Source organism: Lissotriton vulgaris, chromosome 9 (genome assembly GCF_964263255.1).
Source record: "Lissotriton vulgaris chromosome 9, aLisVul1.2, whole genome shotgun sequence".
Lineage (NCBI taxonomy): Eukaryota > Metazoa > Chordata > Amphibia > Caudata > Salamandridae > Lissotriton > Lissotriton vulgaris.
This window is the reverse complement of record NC_141697.1, coordinates 1,140,514,020-1,140,532,816: the sequence shown is the minus strand read 5'-3', so window position 1 is coordinate 1,140,532,816 and position 18,797 is coordinate 1,140,514,020. Positions and strand designations below refer to the sequence as shown.

Below are 18,797 nucleotides of genomic sequence, written 5' to 3'. Positions count from 1 at the left end.
ATAAAAATATTAAAGTACAAATATAACAGACGACATAAATATAGTCAAATCACGCACAGATAATAAAAAAATTTCAAAGGAATTAGCTTAAGCCTCAGTCCAATGCAGCATCAGGTCGGACATTGAGAATCAACCTCAAAATAATTGTAAGTCCAGAGCATAGAGCAGACCTGCATGTAACTGCACTCAAACGTCAGAGCAGCCACGCCTACACCCACCCCTAAATGAGCGTATTTGTATAGGAAAATACAGAGCACAACCATCAATTCTGCAGAATAGAAGCAGCAGGGTTTACAGGTTAAACCCTTCACAATACAGAATAAACACAACCTGACCAAATACACAATAAAACCAATGTAGGTCTTTAGATCAAAGGGTGCGACAGGATAAGCCTTCCTACAGACAAAGCAAAGGTGAATTCATCCAATGAGTAGGCCCAGTAAGTAGAAGCAGAAGAGCCCCGTATTAAATACATTCACGAAAAGTTAGGTCACCAAGAACAGCATATTTATTACTTTTTCAGCATTTCACTCCTGCACATTTTGAATACGTGCAGACCGAAGAGAAATGAAAAAGAAAAAATCACGTGAGCGATTACAAGATGGAGTCATTTGTGTTACCTCGGTTCTGCTGTCTATAAATACTATTTACAAGTTAGAGAAATATTTGTACTAAAACAAGGCAAGAGTAAGATTTGTTTTTGCGCCAGCTGAGGACTGCCCAAAGTGTTACACCTGCTGCTGGAATGCTTACAACCTGTTTCCACAACGAGCTCAACCTTTTACCTATTGCCAGTGGCGGCCGCTCCCGGGAAGTAGCAGTGGGACACTTACCGGCCGGCCGGCCTACTAACTCCTCTCCTCCGTCCTCTTCCTGGCATCTTCACTGCAAGTAAACATACTTTTATTGATTTTGTATATATATCACATCTTCATGTTACGCATCATATATAGCCATTACTTTTTACAATAAATAGGTACATGGTATCATCCTATCATATCCAAACCCTTTGGAATAGACAATCAGTCTTGTATTATTACAAATGTCCATAGTCCTTTTGTCACAATATTCATTTCAGTTCTCGGCTATACTTGGTAGTAATATTCCAATAAACATGTCCCCAACTCCCCCTCTCCCCCGATGCAGAAAGCACCCTGGCTCCGCATAGCCAATCACAATGCTGCAATTGGTCTGAGCAGTGTGGTTTGGCGCTCATTCAGGGAATGGGAGTCTGGGCATGGTCTCCACCCAGGATGTTATGATGCCTGGGTAGAGAACATGCAAAGTGAGCATGACTGCTCGGCCAGTCGAGAGAGCTGGCCGAAGCGTCATGCGCACTTACATAGTGCCCACCACACCCCCCTTGTTCTGAGAGTCGAGCAGATCTGCACAGCCAAGATGTTGCAGCAGGAACGCATAAAATGATAATAATGTTGTGTTATTTTATTTTTCCATTTTTTCACTGCGAAAAGAAGTGGGTCGACGCTCCTCCATCTTAGCAGAGGAGCCGCCACTGCCTATTGTTGAGTGAAACTATTATAACAATTGGCTGCAAAGTTGCAGGCATTTTGCACAAACCTTATGAAAATCAACACGCTTTACTCCCATTGAAAGATACAAGCCAATCGACAACGTGAAATACTTCTATTGTTTAATGCATAATTTTAAATAAATAACATGGCAAAAAGGTTACATACTTGACAGTTCATTAGAAAAAATCTAATCAAAAGTGCTGAAGTCGTGTAGAAAAAATTTAGCATAGATATTTGAAAACCTTTTACAAAATCTAAAATATTTATTTTATTGGCAGCAAATTCATCTTCACTGTACGCATTTGCTAGAACACCACTCTAAAGTATGGTTTCCTATAAACACTGGTGAAGACAATTGTGCACTGGGCCATACTGTGGAGTTTATAAACACTGTGAAGCTCCCATCACCCAAATTCCATTTCTAGTTGCTGTTGACATTCACATTTCAGTTTTGTTTAATCGTCCCAGCCTTCTTGATCTTCGAACTCGTCACCTATTGGATAAAATAAAATGGTAAAATAAATATTTAATGATGTGGCAAATGCAATAAGTGGCAAAAGAAGAAAATGGGTACAAAAAGAGCAATTACATCATGGAGTTAAGCACTTATTCACCCATCATGGATGTGACACTGCTGGACACTCCCAGAGACCATAGACTTCCTCTAAAAGCCAGTTCAGGCTCAACCTCTTGCAGGGCTTTCTTCTGCATGAAGCTCCAATTCAGCTAAAGCTCTCAAGCAGACTAGAGGCATGACCCCCCCCTTCAGACAAGTGTACATCCTGAACTGAACTCCAAAAGGCAAATGTAACTTTAACAGGCCTAATCTTGGTCTGCCATTCTAGTTAGCCTGCTTACTGGACTGGCTTGTGATCCCAGCACTCAAACCAAAACATTCCTGTGAAAAGTTAAATATATTGATGGTGGCCTGGGGTTTTCCTTCGTCCTCTAGATTTGACCTCGGCTGTGGTGAAATGCCTGGTGATCAGGTCTCAGTCCCCAGATGCTTTCTGTACATTTTTATTCACTAGTGGCATCCAGAAATTGTTTAAGGCCATCAGGATGACATCTGTCAAGTATTCGAGTGTGACTTTATAAGCAAAATGCAGTAGATCTGGGACATACCAGACCAGTTACTTATGTGTACGTTATCAGGTTAAAGAAAATTCTCCCCCAGCCAAACATGTTAAGTGGTTGAGTGGTTATAGTAGGACAGCCAAGTAGCAGACAGACAGCTGTGTCTCCTTCAGATCTCCCAAATTGGCAATTTTCCGGTTTAAATATTTGTAGCTGCTATGGGTTCAAAGTCGAAGCAATGTGGTCTGAAGCGCTGAAGCCTGAAAACTGAAGTCACTCAAGTTTATTGTTCTCAGACCTGAGTGGTGCAATATTGGAAATTTCAGCAAGAGTGATACCATGGTGTATGGCCTGTGGAGAAAACTGGGGCAGACTTACTAACATTTGACACAACACAGTGAGACAAGTTGCTGGGCTGAACAAAATGGAGAGGGCAGGAATACACCTTATGTACCGAGATGTGGTGCGCTCCTGCTCTCCATCTGTGCTGGCGTACTAGTAGCTGTCAAGCGCCAATGAAGGCACCCTTGCACCATGGTGCCTGCAATGCAGCCAGGATGGGTTTTGTGCATAAGTGAAACTTTCCTGCACAAAACAGTCCTCCAAGGTTCTAGGTATGCTGTAGTATGTATTGCACGTAGAAAGAGGAAACATGGCAAAAGAAACCTATTTCTCCGTATACCGCCTCCCCCGGAAAGGCGTAGCAGTTTGACACAGTCCCAGGTTCACTAGTGTTAACGTAGCGGATGGGAGTCGGGCGGGCCTTAAAGGGATTGCTTAAACAGCCATGTTTTGATCGCTTTGCGAAATTGTAATTCTTTATTTTTATCAACCGATATTCCAGTGGTAAAGAATTCCAAAGTTTAGGAGCAAGGTGGGAGAAGGATCTTCCTCTCATCTCTCCCTCCTGACCTTCGTTGATTTTAGAAGATCCTCTGTGCTTGAACGCAAACGACTGTTTGGAATGTAAGGGGATACTAGACTTGATTTTTCTGGGACCCCTATTATGGCAAGCTCTGTGGGTGATGGCCAGCATTTTGAACTTTATTCCGGCCTCTACTGGGAGCCAATGAAGTTGTTAGGTGCTTTTTCGCCGACTCCTGCATCAGAACATTGCATAGCATCCTTGCAGCTGCATTCTGGACCACCTCCAATCTGTGGGTCACAAATTTAGGTGTCCCCAGAAAAAAAGGAGTTTCCATAATCTAACCACGAGGTGACTAAAAAATGGACCACTGCCTTCCTGAGCTGTGTAGGAACTTAGTCTAGAATTTCCCAAAGACTTCCGAGTAGTCTAAAACAGGTAGCTGCCACTTTCGTAGCCGGTGTCACCATGGAGAGATCCATTACTAGCCAGAAGCCTAGATTTGTTATTATTTCTTTGGGGATAGTTGGATTGCCTAAGCAAGCAGGCCAGCCTATGGTGGCCTGGGTATTGCCTTACTCTCGAGGAACAGTAACTCTGTTTTTTTGTCCCCATTTAATTTTAGACAGCTTTTGGTCATCCATTCCTTGACTTTTTCCAAACAATATCTCATCGTCCTTGCTATTTCTTGGGTCTAAGGATATCACCAACTGAGTGTCCTCAGCATAGGATGTCGTAGAGATATCAAACACCAGGACAATCTTAGCCAGTTGTTCCATGCACACATTTAAAAGCATAGGCGTCAATAAGGGAACCCTGTGGTACCCCACACCTCAGTGACATAGTCTTGGAAAGGGTAGTGTTCTCCTGTACTTGAAACGTTCTATTTTCCAAGAACGATGTCAACCATGTAAGCATAATGCCCTGTATCCCAATGTCAGAGAGCCTTTTATGTAATATATATGATGGTGTCTACCGTATCGAAGGAGGCACTCCGATCCAAAAGGAGCAAGGCAGCTGATTTTCCCTGGTCTAACAATCTTCTGAGTTCCTCCACCAACAGAGCAGGCTCTGTGCTGTGTTGAGCCCTGAAGCCCATCTCAGTGGGGTGGAGGCACTGGTTAGTTTCTAGAAATTCTGACAGTGATCGGTTGACGTGTTTTTCTAATAGCTTGCCCACAAACAGCAGCGGTAGTTACATGGTTGCGATGTATCTGCATTTGCTTTTTTAACAGGGGTTTAATGATAGTATGTTTCAATGCAACTGGGACTATTCCCATCTCTAGGAACTGGTTCATGACCCTCAGTAAGGTCGGTAGAATGACAGGTGTTGCTGTTACTGTTTTGAGGATCTGGGGAGGAGCTGGGTCTAAAGGCGAACCAGACTTCACCTTGTCCATCAAGGTTTCTACACCTCTCTGTTCCATAGGCGGGGGTTTGGTAATAGTTTGTTGTGGAGTAACTTTTTCCCTGTTCCTCTTCACACCTTGCGATTGGTTCCGCATTCGTTTTAAAGGAGCTATAGATGTCAGTTACTTTCGAGAAGTAGGCGGCTAGGTCATTGCATCTCTCCTTTGAAGTTTCTGAAGGATAGGTGTCAAGGGCTGGATTAGTCAAAGCCTTGATTATCGCAAACAGTTCCCTTGAAGAATTCGGAGCTCCATTAATTTTTGTTCCTCAAAGAACTTTGCTGGAGTTGTTTTGATACTATTATGGTTGTTTCTGATGGCTACTTTATACTCAGTTTCGAATTGTGGGTCATCATTTTTACTCCAATCCCTTTTTATTTATTTTTTACAGTTTTTCTTTACCGCTAGCAGCTGGGGATTAAACTATCCATCTGCTCTGGGTCTGGATTTAGGTTTGGAGGTGACCTTCGGGGCTACTACATCCAAAGATTGAGTAATACAGCATTTCCACCTAGAGTATTCTTCCACTACTGATCTCGGATTCTCAGTGTTCGAGATAGATGTGTCTGTTAAGATATCCCCCCATGCCTCAATTATTCTTGGCCCAGCGTCTGTTCCTTATCTTGGCCTTAGGGGGATCTCCCCAATACTCTTTTCCGGTCTTCCCTAAATTAAAGGGAATGATGTGAGGATCACACCAAGGTACCGGTATTGGAGATGCAACTTTAATATTGGGATCATTGGAGATTACCACATCCAGGATATGTCCCTCAAAATGTGTGGCCATTGTTACCATCAATCAGACATTTGTAAAGTGACCTACTCACCCGCGAGGGTCTCAAGGCACTAAGGGGGGTGGTAGTTCGGTGGATGCGAGGGACGGTGGCAAGGGAGAGGTCAGCGAATTGAAGCTGGCGGTGGGGAGTGTAAAAGGTTTCTCGTTTGTTGAGGAATGTTGGCCCGGCATCGTGGAGTGCTTCTGCTAATCACAAAAGGCTGCACCAGTGCATACAGTTCAATATAGAGCAAGGCACACGTCACAAATTATTATGGTAATGCAAATAAAAACGTACTAAAATACAAATATCGTACAAGTAATACTCAAAGTTGTATTACTGTATAATTTCAAATACCTACATGACAACTTAAAGGCCAAATGCCTCTTCTGAATCACATCCATAAGTGCGGATACAATCCCTTCATTTTCAGAGGGAGGGCGAGACCTTGAATCTGTCACTCCGGTTACCTATGGGAAACAATGAAACAGCAGGTTAGACTTCAGTATAACATGGATTATTAGCCTTGGCATGCTTAAATGAAACCAGAAATTGCTTTGAGGCAGCAGGAGGGCAACCTAGTTTACAGACTAATCGGAGTAATACTGTTGTGTGCACAAACGAAAGCTGGTGAGGTTGTAGACCACTTGCAAAACAATAGTTTCAAAAGGAAGGATGGTGAGCAGAAGGAAGGCATTCCAGAGGAGAAAAACACACTAACTGGGCAGCAATTTTGGATGGAAAGTTCACCTTAGAAATTGGATCAAGGGTAAAATTGTATGGGTTAAATTAAATTAAATTAGTTAAATTAATTAATTAATTTAATTAAGTTAAATTAGTTAATGAAAATCAACTGCTCAATGTCCGGTCCTATGGGCCTTTGAGATCTGGAGAAATCTTGCCAAGCTGTTGTTGTTGTAGGACTTTATTCGGTATAAAATATCATAAAAGTATGAATAACCCAATTTCATCACTTTAGGACAAGCCAATGTTAAATAAAAAGAGAACGATATTTCATTGTCATACATCCAGTACAAAAACGACAATCATCTTGTTTAAAAGTAAAGTTATAAAAAAGTACAAATATTCCATAAAATCAATACAGGGATAAAAACAATTCATATACAATGAAAACCGCAGTGTGGGAGGGGGACCTGACATATTCATGGTTCTTAATGTGGTTATCCCTCAGTAACTTGTTACTGGTTATCCAGGCACAACCCAAATATTTTGCTGTCCCACAGATTGTACTAAGGGAGGATGTGTAGGTTTTTATAATGCGTAAGACATCCCTAAAGCTCTTAGCTCCCAGGTTGGTACAAACGTGTTTCAGCCATTTTCTACTCGCGTGTCTGTATGCCGGACAAGCAAATAGAAAGTGAGGGATAGATTCAGTGGGAGAGGCGCAGCCGGGCCACATAATGACTTCACAGTAGGGTGGAAATAAAACACTGTGAAAGGTAGTAAGTGGGAGTGTTCCAAACCTCAACTTCAGGTATAATGACTTTTCTCTCGGAGATTGAATAAAGTCGAGAAAGGCTTCCAATTTAGAAGTGGTCTTATGGTCTAGTAACTGCTCCGTCAAGGTGCCCTGTTTGGAATTCAGTGTGGCTTCTGCAAGGACCCACTCCCAATAAGCTTTCTTTACTGCTTGTTTAGGAGGCGGGGTCTGGCTTTCCCAAGCCTCTGCCAATCCGATATCCCCAACAAGCTGTTTCAGTTTGGATATCCATTTAATCATGTGGCCCGTGTCAAGTCGGACTATCTCGCTAAAGGCGGTAGCACAATTGAGCAATTCTGGGGTCCTTCTCAGGCGCACCCATAATAGTAGGGGGCGTAGCCTTGCTATTTCGTTAATTGGATGTTTCCCATAGTCATAACGGAGCAGAACTAATGGGGTCGATGGGGGAAGTAAGACCGGATCTCTGTAGAACTTGTTCTCTGATCTCACTATGTCCATGATGTTCTCGAATCCCCTAAGTTCCGCCCTGTATAGGGTCGAAGGCAAGGCTTTGCCCTCATACACCTTGATGACCGGGGCTACTGGTCTACTAAGGGAAAGTCGCTGATGTCTTGCAATAGCCCCCGAGACCCTTTTGTGGTTGAGCAACATTTTTGACAAATGGGAATTCCACCTCATCGAGTTGTTGACCCGTGTGCCCAAATAGTCGAAAGCTTCGACTAGTTCTAGTGGAGAGCCATTCAACTTGGTGTTCCTAAACCATTTAGATGGTGCCAGTGCCATTAACTTAGTTTCAGATGTATTAATACATAGGCCCCTGGAATCGCAAAACTGACTAAACAGGTCTAATAGTTTTTGTAGTCCCATCGGGCTTTTTGAAATCAAGAGGGTATCATCGGCGTAGAGCAGCATGGGGGATTTTTCACCTGCCAGGGTTGGGGCATCAGCTGGGTCCTCCCTCAAATGGTCTACCACCGCACTTCTTATAGATGGTCACTACCTCAGCGCCTTTCCAAGAATCTGGAACAGCATGTCCTCTGGCAATGAGGTTCATTACATGAAGGATAAAAAGGGCCCAAAGCTTTTGGTCATGCAGTAACAGATCGCCAGGGAGGCCATCAGGGCCCGCTGCCTTACCTGGCGCTATGCTTGCAATGGCCGAAGTCACCTCATTAAGCCCAATTATTTCCACTGGTGTAGGGACCTCAATGATGGATAGCCGAGTCCCCTGTCCAGAGGATTTACTCCCTACATCTCCAGAGTACAAGCTGAGAAAGGGGTCATACCATTGACGACCTGTTATGTGATAGGGAAGCAGATCTGTTCCCCTCCTGGTACTTATATTAATGAGCTCCGAAAATACAGTAGAATCCTTCAACTGTGCGGCCGATTTGAGCTCCTGCCGGTGTGATTCTTCCCACGAGCGCTTCCCTTGTTCTATTATACTTGCATAGATCTTTCTAGCTAATATTATTTTTACATGATCTTTTGCCCTAAGTGCTGTGGATAGATCCTGTATTTTTCCCCTACATAAAGCATAGTACCACAGATTAGTTGATTGTGGGGTGTGGGCTTTCTGATCCCTGTTGCCTTTTATGCGGAAAAAACTCACCCAGCCTTCCTATAGTGTCCTGATAGAGCCCGGGGAACTTGGAATCTTGCGTGTCTTCGGGGGTGGTGTTGAATAGTTCGAATTCCAAGATCCTCTGCTCTAGGAGGACCCTGATGTTCGCAAGTGTCTCAGCCTGATTAGCGACCTTGTGCCACCTAAGACGCCTGTTGCAATTGGACGGTACCACCTCCCTTGTCGACAGCATCGGAGTACTAGCCGTTGCAATGGATGTGGTATCCTCCCTTCGTGTAAATTGCATGGACAGAGGGTTGTGATCGCTATTGATGCTTGGAATAACCTCCATGTCACTGAGGTCAGCCCATAAATGTATGTCCAACAGGATGAAGTTGATCCGAGAGGGGGAACTGATCTTATTGTATGTGTTTGATCCACAAGGATCAGAACAGGTCCTGCCATTCACTGCTCTTAAATTGTGCTCTAGGGTCAGGGCGTTAATTTGTATGGCTATTTGGGTCTATTTCTTTATTGGCGCTATATTAAGTGTTGGAATGGCCCATTTGGTGTCCTCATCTCCGATACCCAGGATGTCTTCTCCACTCAAGGGTTCGAAAGTGCAGTTAAAATACCTGCAATGAGGATACCCGAGTTAGGAGCAATGGAAGACAATTCTCGGTCTAAAATTGATAAAGTGGCTGACAATAAGGCCCCTGGAGACCCTCTAGCATACACATTGAAAATCTCCATATGGGCAGCATTTTTATCCCCTCTAATTGTCAAATGCAAGATTTCCTGGGAAGAGGTATTGTGTTTAGTAACAGACCAATTTAGCCCAATATTGATCCAAATGTGAAGGCCCCCGAAGGACGTCCCTTGCCTGAGCTGATCGCCGGGATGAAGTATGTGGAGAACCCTGGCTTATGTAGGGGGACCAACTCCATGTCACCTGGAAAAAAAACAGATATCATATTTGCCAATAAATTCATTCCACTCGGGAAGAGATAGTTTTTTTTGTAACCCTGCTATGTTTCAGGAGAGAATTGGATCACCCCTACACTTTTGTTGGTTAGATCGACATGTCTAGCCTCCCCTGGCACTGGTGGATCGATATTATCTTTTTTTGTCTCACTTGCATTACCTCCTGGCTCAAAGGAACCAGGACCAAAAACATTTTCTCTAGGTGTGAACCCCTCAGGGACAGGGGGAATATCAGGTGGCCACACGTTCTCTAGTCAACAGACTAGACTCAGCCCAGAATCCCTCACCTCCCGGGCCACTGACCAAAGCGGGAAGCGCCGGATCTGGATAGAAGAGTTCTCGGGTGGGGGGACATTCTGAACTCAAGTGCCAGTAGGTTCTCTGTGATCTTAGAGTCATAAGCTGTATCTCAATGTTTTATTTAGAGAATTTGTAAAGCGCGAACTGACACCTTGCAGGCTTCCTGGCGCTGGAAAATACTCTGTTGACGGTAGACCGGGAGAACAGTTGGGCTGACAATTTATTTGGGGAAGAGCCAAGTTTTAATGCGTCTCCTAAAAGGGAGGAGCTGTGGAGTCTGACGTATGTCAGTGGGTAGGGTGTTCCAAAGCTTGGCCGCGGCTACGCTGAACGATCGGCCCCCTGTTCTAGTTCTGTTAAATCTGGGTACCTTTACCAGGCAAGCAGAAGAAGAACGTAGGTTTCTCGCAGGTGTGTACCATTGGAACAGGGCTTGCAGAGGTTTGGGTCCAAGTCCGTGCAGAGCCTTGAAGACAATGCAGAGGGACTTGAATGCCACTCTTTGTTTCAGGGGCAGCCAGTGGAGCTCTGCCAGAGCAGCTGTGGCTGAGGCCCTCCTCGTCCAGCCAAGAGCCAGCTTGGCTGCGGCAGATTGGATTCGCTGAAGTCGATCCAGTATCGTAACTGGAGACTCCAGGAGCAGGGCGTTACAATAATCAAGGCGACTGAGTATCGTGCACCTGACTATCGACGCCCTGGCTTGTGCCGGGAGAAGAGGCAAGATTTTCCGCAGTGATCGGAGCAGGGCAGTGCAGATCCCCACAGTTTTTGTCACCTGGGTTTCCATGCTTAGGTTGTTGTTCAACATGGCTCCCAGGTTGCGCACGGAAGGCACTGGTAGAGGTTTGACACTGAACTCCGGGGGCCAGAATTCATGTGGGAACTGACGGGGTATCTTAGTGCCGGAGCAGAACAGGACCTCCGTTTTCGCGGCGTTGAACTGGAGGGAGTTACTATGTAGCCATCTGGCCGTCTCTCTTAAGCAGTCATGGAATGTTGAGAACGGAACGCAATCGGTCTTGGAATCGGCCAGTGTAACCCGCCTCACTTTTGCCATGTCCTCCCGTGTGATGAATCTACAGCCCCTTGTGTACCTCAACCAATGTATTGCTTTGTTGTGTACGGACTCGCTACTTTCGTACTCCCCAGCAGTGTTGAGTCTTGGTACCTGGGTCATGTATATTGTTGGCATGTGGTTGTTGCGACAGGTAATGTTGCCTTGTATTCTTGAGCTAGCACCTTGCTTGCTCAGGGCTGGTATGGGAGGGGGGGCAAACAATGGTTGCTTGCAGTAAGGGTGGCCTGGCCCGAAGGTCTCCCCTTGGGATTCCTGGCTCTCACGGAATCGGCATATGTTCTAGTGTTGGTGGGTGTAGTGTTGGTGCCCAAGGAGCCCTGTGGTCATCGACCTACTGTTGGAGGTAGACTGGAAGGAGGTCCCCTAAGGTGCTCTGGTCCAGCCCTTTTAGCCAACCTAATGGGCACAAGAGGCAGGGATGGAGTAAGTCCAACAGGGGGACGATCACGTCCGACAATAAGAACCTCAACCTTGTCCCTTAGGGATGCCAAGTCCCTTTCCAGCTCTTTAATCCGCTCTAATAGCTCCTTCTTTGTAGACCCACACAAATCACAACTAGCCACATTCTCAGTAGTTTCAATATCAACATGTCCCCTCAGTCGTATTGAGGTCATGTCTCCATTTGCATGTTCGAGGGCTGCGAACCGATTTGAACAGGGCAACTGGGTGGTTGTAACATGATCGGGGTTTCAACTAATAATGCTGTATTAGGGTAAGGTTTCGATCGGAACCCTCTTTGACCAAAGCTGATGTATTATGCTCTTCAGAAGTAGGATGCCTATGGGGGGTTTGTTTGGTAAACATGGAAGGGATTACTCTTCCTTGGGTCAGGGACAAAGCCTTGTCAAGTTGACATGTAGGTTTTGTGCTATAGTGACCCAGAACTTCTTCACACTCATTGACTATTGCTTCTACTCTAGTCAGCACACAATTGGTCGCTGCATGGGGCACTTTCTTGGCTTTTTTTAACCTTTTTTGTTTATGGGTACACCCCCACCCTCCATAGCCTTCCTTTTTCCCATTCCAATAGGGTAACAAGGAAAGACCCCACTTACAGGTCAAGTCACACTCTTACAATGGGGTGGGTCTGAATACACGCAAATAGAGTTCGGAAGGCCCAGCTGGTATCAGCGGTGTGTTTACAGTACCTTTGGGTGCTTGCTAAGCCAGACGACAAGAGAAATGGGATGTCCCGTCCCGGACTCTTCTAGCCCCCGACGGCCACAGAATGCCCGCCATTTGCCCGGGCATAGCCCGGCGCCCACCCGTGCGCGTCCCGAGCCGCGGGAAGGACCAATCGTTTTTGACCTTCCGGTGGTTAGGGGGAGGGCCAAGCTGTCCGGCGATGTCCCGCAGCCTTCTGGGGCTTGCAGTTCTGGCCAGCCGCTTCCATAGTCGCGAGCGTCTCCTGCGGAGCGGGAGGCGCGAGAGGTCCTTGTAGCCCCCGGTGGCTAGGGGGAGGGGAAAGCTGTCCGGCGACGTCCCGCAGCCTTCTAGGCCTCGCAGTTCTGGCCAGTCGCTTCCACAGTCACGAGCATCTCCCATGGAGCGGGAGGTACGAGAGGTCCTTGTAGCCTCTGGTGGCTAGGGGGACGGGCAAGCTGTCCGGCGATATCCCGCAGCCTTCTGGGCCTCGCAGTTCTGGCCAGCCGCTTCCACAGTCGCGAGAGGTCCTTGTAGCCCTCGGTGGCTAGGGGGAGGGGCAAGCTGTCCGGCGACATCCCGCAGCCTTCTGGGCCTCGCAGTTCTGGCCAGCCGCTTCCACAGTCGCGAGCGTCTCCCACGGAGCAGGAGGTGCGAGAGATCCTTGTAGCCCCTGGTGGCTAGGGGGAGGGGCAAGCTGTCTGGCGATGTCCTGCAGCCTTCTGCTCCTCGCAGTTCTGGCCAGCCGCTTCCACAGTCGCGAATCTTGGGGGTCCAGCCCAATCTTTGGATGCCGGACTGGCAGCCTGATACTTTAGTTCCACTACCTGTCCCAAAACAGACATTCAAAAACAGAGTGGTTTGGCTCAAGGAGATGAATCTTCAGGTAAAGGAATTGTCACCATGCTGCCTTGGCCTCGGAAAAAATAAGTAGTCTATGACTCACTTCTCCAGATCCTAAAAACCGTGGTCCAGGCCATCACCATTTCTCGATTGGCCTACAGGAATACGTTATATTTCGGCATAGCACAGCATTTGAGAAACTACTGCAGACCATCCAGAATGTGGCTGCTCATTTTTTTAATTTGTATTGCCCAACATCAACCAGCCTCTTCATTTAGCATCAAGCCTCTAGCCTGGCTGCCAGTGGAACGAATAAACTTCATAACTGTTGTGTTCCACACATTCCAAATCACAGGTCATGGTTCTCTCAGCAAGTCGAATCAGAATTATAATCCATCAAGAGGTCTTAGATCGGCCAACTCAGGTCTTGCACATGTGCCCAGGATCAGAAGTGCTCGAGTGGGAGGGGCTTGTTCCAGCACCTAGTGCTGAACTATGGATCTCCCTCCTCCTTCGACTAAGTAGAAGCCCGAATGAGTCAGCATTTAAAAACCAGCTCCAAACCTGGCTTTTGTGATTCAATGTCGGGTCAGGTATGAAACTGAGCAGGTTCATGAGTGCTGGGAAGCCCGCAGCTCTATAAATCAAACAAGCAGGCAGGCAGCATAGAACTGGACTCAGATTAAGCATTTGGCAGGGAGCCTGGTGTAGATGTTAGAGCACTAGCTGAGAAGCCCTAACAAACAGGGATCAGTGCAATCTTTTGAAGGAAAGGGAGATGCCAATCGGGGGTTCGAAGCAGCATAATCAAGCTTGTGGCAACACGGATTTGGGCATAAAGGCAAGTCAGAATCAAAGATTACTTCAACTATGTGCAAGGGTGGGTGGCAGCATATCAACTGCAACTGTGTCAATGGCTGGAAGACCAGCTCGGCAGTTTGCAGAAGTTTATTTGGATGCTTCCCATATTGAAGGCCATTTAATGCATCCATCAACTTTTGATGTTCACATTCTATATCATCCATCCTCAGATACAGGTAGATCTGCCTATGTTAACAACTTTATTTATTTTTATAAACGTAACAAACACATGCATTCAGGAAATACATGAAGCCTTTTGTGGTCTTAGATTAGAGAGATGCTTACTCATCATTTAATAGGCTGATTACTTTGAAGGTGAGTTAATACTGAATATTTTCTGTCACCTTGAAGAGTAATTACTGAGGGAGTCAAATATTGATCAGTCTCTGGTCCCTCAACTATTATTATTATTATTATTATTATTATTATTTATTTTTATAAAGCGCATAGTCACCCGGAAGTATCCCAGCGCTGAGGAACCTAAGAGACATGACTGAGGACTGAGTTAACGGGAGGAGCATAAGGGCTAGGGGAAAAGATGTGTTTTTAATAGTTTCCTCAACTACATGTATTTACGTAAACATATTGGCACAAGAAGCTAGTAGGCATTTTAGTTTTTCTTGGCTAGGGTTGAGGGGTACATCCGCAGGGTTTACTGTACAGATTAATCAATGCCTACATTTTAACTACATAACCAGGTGCATTCATTAGTATCAGTTCAGTTCTTAGCATATGGAGTGTTGGCCAGGGCCAAACAACCTCCTTACATGGAAAGAGTTGATTCTCCTCGTTTTCCTTCACCTCATTCTTATGAACCAAATTGTTTCCAACAACTGTATTCATTTCCCCAAGGGCCTCCATTGAGGTTAATCTTGCAGTTCTGTACCATGATATGTTCACACACTGTGGCCATCCCTTACGTATGGGCATTGGTGATTGTTTCCATGGTCTGTGCTGGGTAGCCAGATTTTTGTAAAGGACTGACACCCCGGGGTGGTGGAGGGCGGGGTTAACAGACCTCATCATGGACTGCCCATGTATTGGCCTGCGAACACACACAAGGTAGGACTTTGGAAGAACATGCGGTGCACAATCCAGAGGTAGATGAAGAGACACTACATAGTAAGGTACCCCATTTGCACCCCAAGAGGTAAGAAAAGGCACCCTTATGCAAGATAGGAAAGAGCGTGCACAAATTAGCGGCTGTTCAAGGGAATGCATCCGCGGATCAAATGGAAAAAGACTCAAGCAAAGCTAGTAACCCGCAAACCCCAAATCCACAAGTCGAAATAACCCATGGACTTTCCCAGTTACTTCCTCTACAGAAACCCACAGCTCAAAGTTTATTTAAAACATGCCCAAAGAAGATGGTCACCAAAAGGACAAAAAAAAACCCACAAAAAGTGCTTCTTACTTTACGATATTCTGAAATGATACTATAAGAATTTCCGGAAGAAAAAAAAATACCAGCACTTTACGTGTTCAATGATCTGCATAACATTTCCAAAATATCAGAATCTGCAGGGGATGGGAGAAAACGAAATTGGTTTGGCCCAAATGTTTTAACTCTGCAGATTTGGACTGACTAAATCGGAAGGTATATTATCCATACCATACACATTATAGCGCAATAATCACCAGAGGTTGAACAACCTCAAGCATGTAGATATTAGGATTTAGATAGCATGCAATCCGAGAGCTCTGGATCAGTGGTTCTTAACTTGTGGTCTGGGGATACCTGGGGGTGATGCAAAGCCAACACAGAGGGGGCTTGACTGCATAGAAAATTAAATATTAACAGAGTAATAAACTGTAGTATAAAATTCAAGAAACAAAATGTGAACATTTTAAAATGCTCTGTAAACGTGAAGGAATTTGAATCGGAGGCTAAAATTGTACTTAGTATCAGATTGATTTTTGGGAGCAGTGCCAGTTCCAACTTTCAATTAAAATAGCTTTTTTATATTTGTTTGTGAATTAAGGGAAATGTCATCATTTGGTGTTTTTGATAAATGCTTGTTTCTGTATTTTTAGTGCATTGTTTTGAGGATCAAATCATCCAAAATACTTAGGTCTCGATCCAAGGCTTTGAGTAATGTGTCAGTGCGGTTCCTCAGATTCCAATAATGGTTCAGTGGGGGTTACGGGTTCCTATACTGACTAAATGGGGTTCACAGAAGTCACTAGGTTAAGAACCACTGCTCTAGATGGCAGGTGATGAAATAATCCGGTTCAATAACAAGAGTGTGTTTGTGGGGGCCGGGTCTTTAGCAATCCCATGGACAGTAGTCCATTTTTTAGCTTCTGGAATAGTTTAGTGAAGCCAGCCTCCTCTGTGCTAGACTATTGTTCTATAATCGGAGTATAGCAAAAAAAAAATTCCAGTCTTTAGATTATTGTACTCTTTCCAATCTGAGGTGGCCATTCCCACCCCTTCCATGTGGTGCATTAGACTTCCTAGGTGCCACTTTTTGAAGTAGGGTTATTTTTTGTGACATTTGCTTATAGTAGATGGGAGTGGCAGAGGTTGAGCGTTGGACTCTTAGAAAATTCAGACTCTCACCTCCAGTCACAGATCTGGGTTGAATCCATCATCGTTCTTTAGCTCACTTCGCCACCCCAGTTCAGCCCCAGCCAACCGGTCCCAGGATGCTTGTTTCCAGTCCAGGGAACACCTGGACTGGCAGTTCAGGCTGGACTGTTCCATGTGATTTGCATATGGCTGGGTCTGAACTTGGGTGGCGAAGTGAACTATAGAACGATGATGGATTCAAACCAGATCTTTGACTGGGGGAAGAGGGTCTGAAAAGTTTCAGTGCTCCGTCCATCATCTCTTTGTGTTTGCTTTGGCAGTGTAATGTAGCCATGGATTAACCATTCTGTGGAAGGTGACTTAGCCACGGTAATTGGTCCAATTTGTGAATGTGCAGCATTGTATATTTATTAGATCTTTGTGCCATTTTGGTCGGTGTTTGTTGGACTGTATGCAGAAAACAGACCTACTGTTGACATATCACCAGGGCACAGGACCAGAACGCAGTGATTGCAGCGTCCAGCTCAAAAATAGAATGGATCGCAGTTGCAATTGCCCAGGTTGAAGAATAGCTCTATTATATCTATTGCAGAAGACACAACGTGGCCCAGTGATTAATCTTGGATGTTAGTGTGGCCATGCCATTGACCACTGCCAAAGCGTTTTCTAGGTTAACCCTGTCAATCACATCAATCAATCATTTGTAAAGCGCACTACATACCCGCGAGGGTCTCAAGGTGCTGGTTGGGGGGGGGGGGGGGGGGGGGGGGGAGGGCGCTACTGATCGAACAGCCAGGTCTTGAGTATCCTCCTGAAGGTCAGCAGGTCTTGGGTCTGTCGTAGGCTCAGTGGGAGGGTGTTCCATGTCTTGGTGGCGAGGTGGGAGAATGATCTCCCACCGGTGGTTGTTCTACGGATGCGCGGGACGGTGGCAAGTGAGGTCGGCAGAGCGTAGCTGGTGGTTGGGGATGTTGTAGGAGAGCCATCTGTTGAGGTAGGCTGGTCTGGTCTTCTGGAGTGCCTAGTGTGAGGAGCTTGAAGGATATCCTCTTGTTGACGGGGAGCCAGTGCAGGTTTCTCAGGTGGGGGGTGTTGTGGCTGTGGCGTGGTACATCGAGGATCAGTCGTGCCAAGGCGTTTTGGATGCGTTGTAGTCGTTTGATGAGCTTGATCGGGGCTCCCGCGTAGAGGGTGTTTCCTTAGTCTAGTCTGCTGCTGATGAGGGCCTGGGCGACTGTCTTTCTTGTATCTGTCAGGATCTATCTGTAGATCTTGCGGAGCATGCAGAGGTTGTTGAAGTAGGAGGAGGGGATGGCGTTGACTTGCTTGGTCATTGAGAGCGTTGAGTCGAGGATGATTCCCAGGTTGTGTGCGTGGTCGGTGGGTGTCAGGGCTGTCCCAAGTGCAGTCGGCCACCAGGAGTCGTCCCAGGCTGAAGAGTTGGAGCGGAGGATGAGGACCTCCGTCTTGTCCAAGTTCAGCTTCAGACGGCTGGTCTTCATCCAATCGGCGACGGCCTTCATTCCTTCGTGGAGGTTGGCTTTGGTGGTGATGGGGTCTCAGACAATCTCTCAGCAGCCTCCTGTTGAGAAATTTTCCAAACTTTGTTGTAAATGGCATAAAGGAAGCATTTCTGGCCTGGCTTCCAAGGACCTGACAAAAAATCTGAGATCTGTGTCATCTGAGAGTAAGGACAAGTGCTGTTTCACCTGTAACAGTGTTGAAGGCCTTTAGCCACTCTTGGCATAACTTCCCAACACACTAAGACGTCACCATAACTTCCCAACACACTAAGACGTCACCACCCACAGAGTGTTCTCGAATGTAACCTTGGTCAGGCCTATGGATACTAAACCCTTAAGTGGTACCCCTGAATCTTAACTGACAGATTTGTGTCGATATGCCAAACTAACCCTCAAAATTGGGGTCTGATAAATTGTACAAAGTCCTCATGTACAAAGTCCTCTAATGTATCCTCACTATTCTGTGTAAAATGTTGCCATCCCTTTAAGTGTGTTCAGGTCCTTGATCTTGGCTAGATCAAGACAGGAAGTTTGTTGCACTGTCGTTCAGGAAGATAATTTGCTGTGGTATGAGGCATGGTCTAAATAAGGCCTCAGTTCCCTGAACGTGCCAATCTTTACTCTCAAAGACAGATTTTGGGTCTATAGTTTTCCTCTAAAAGTTGAAACCTTGTAAAGACAGTTGTGAAATAAATGAAGCAGAGTATATCTGTTTCGTATTGTTGAGCATATTTTCCTTTGCAGGTGTAGGTACAAGCTTATAATAAGATCTCGGGTCGGAAGTGTAAAACCCAGGAAAGTGAGCGAACATGGTTTAACTACCTTTTGGTGGGGTTGGGCAATGTTG

General features: G+C 45.7%; 1 protein-coding gene across 1 annotated transcript in view; it reads right to left on the bottom strand.

Annotated features, from left to right (window-relative positions):
- Window positions 1-1,629: 1,629 nt before the first annotated feature.
- Window positions 1,630-18,797, bottom strand: part of LOC147692921 (uncharacterized) — a 111,401-nt gene continuing 94,233 nt past the window's right edge. Inside the window, exons 6-7 of the mRNA XM_086939175.1 lie at window positions 6,021-6,129; window positions 1,630-2,025 (exon numbers count right to left, since the gene is read on the bottom strand). Coding sequence (XP_086795301.1) covers window positions 1,988-2,025; window positions 6,021-6,129 — 147 coding nt within the window. The 3' untranslated portion in view covers window positions 1,630-1,987. The remainder of the gene's footprint in view (window positions 2,026-6,020; window positions 6,130-18,797) is intronic.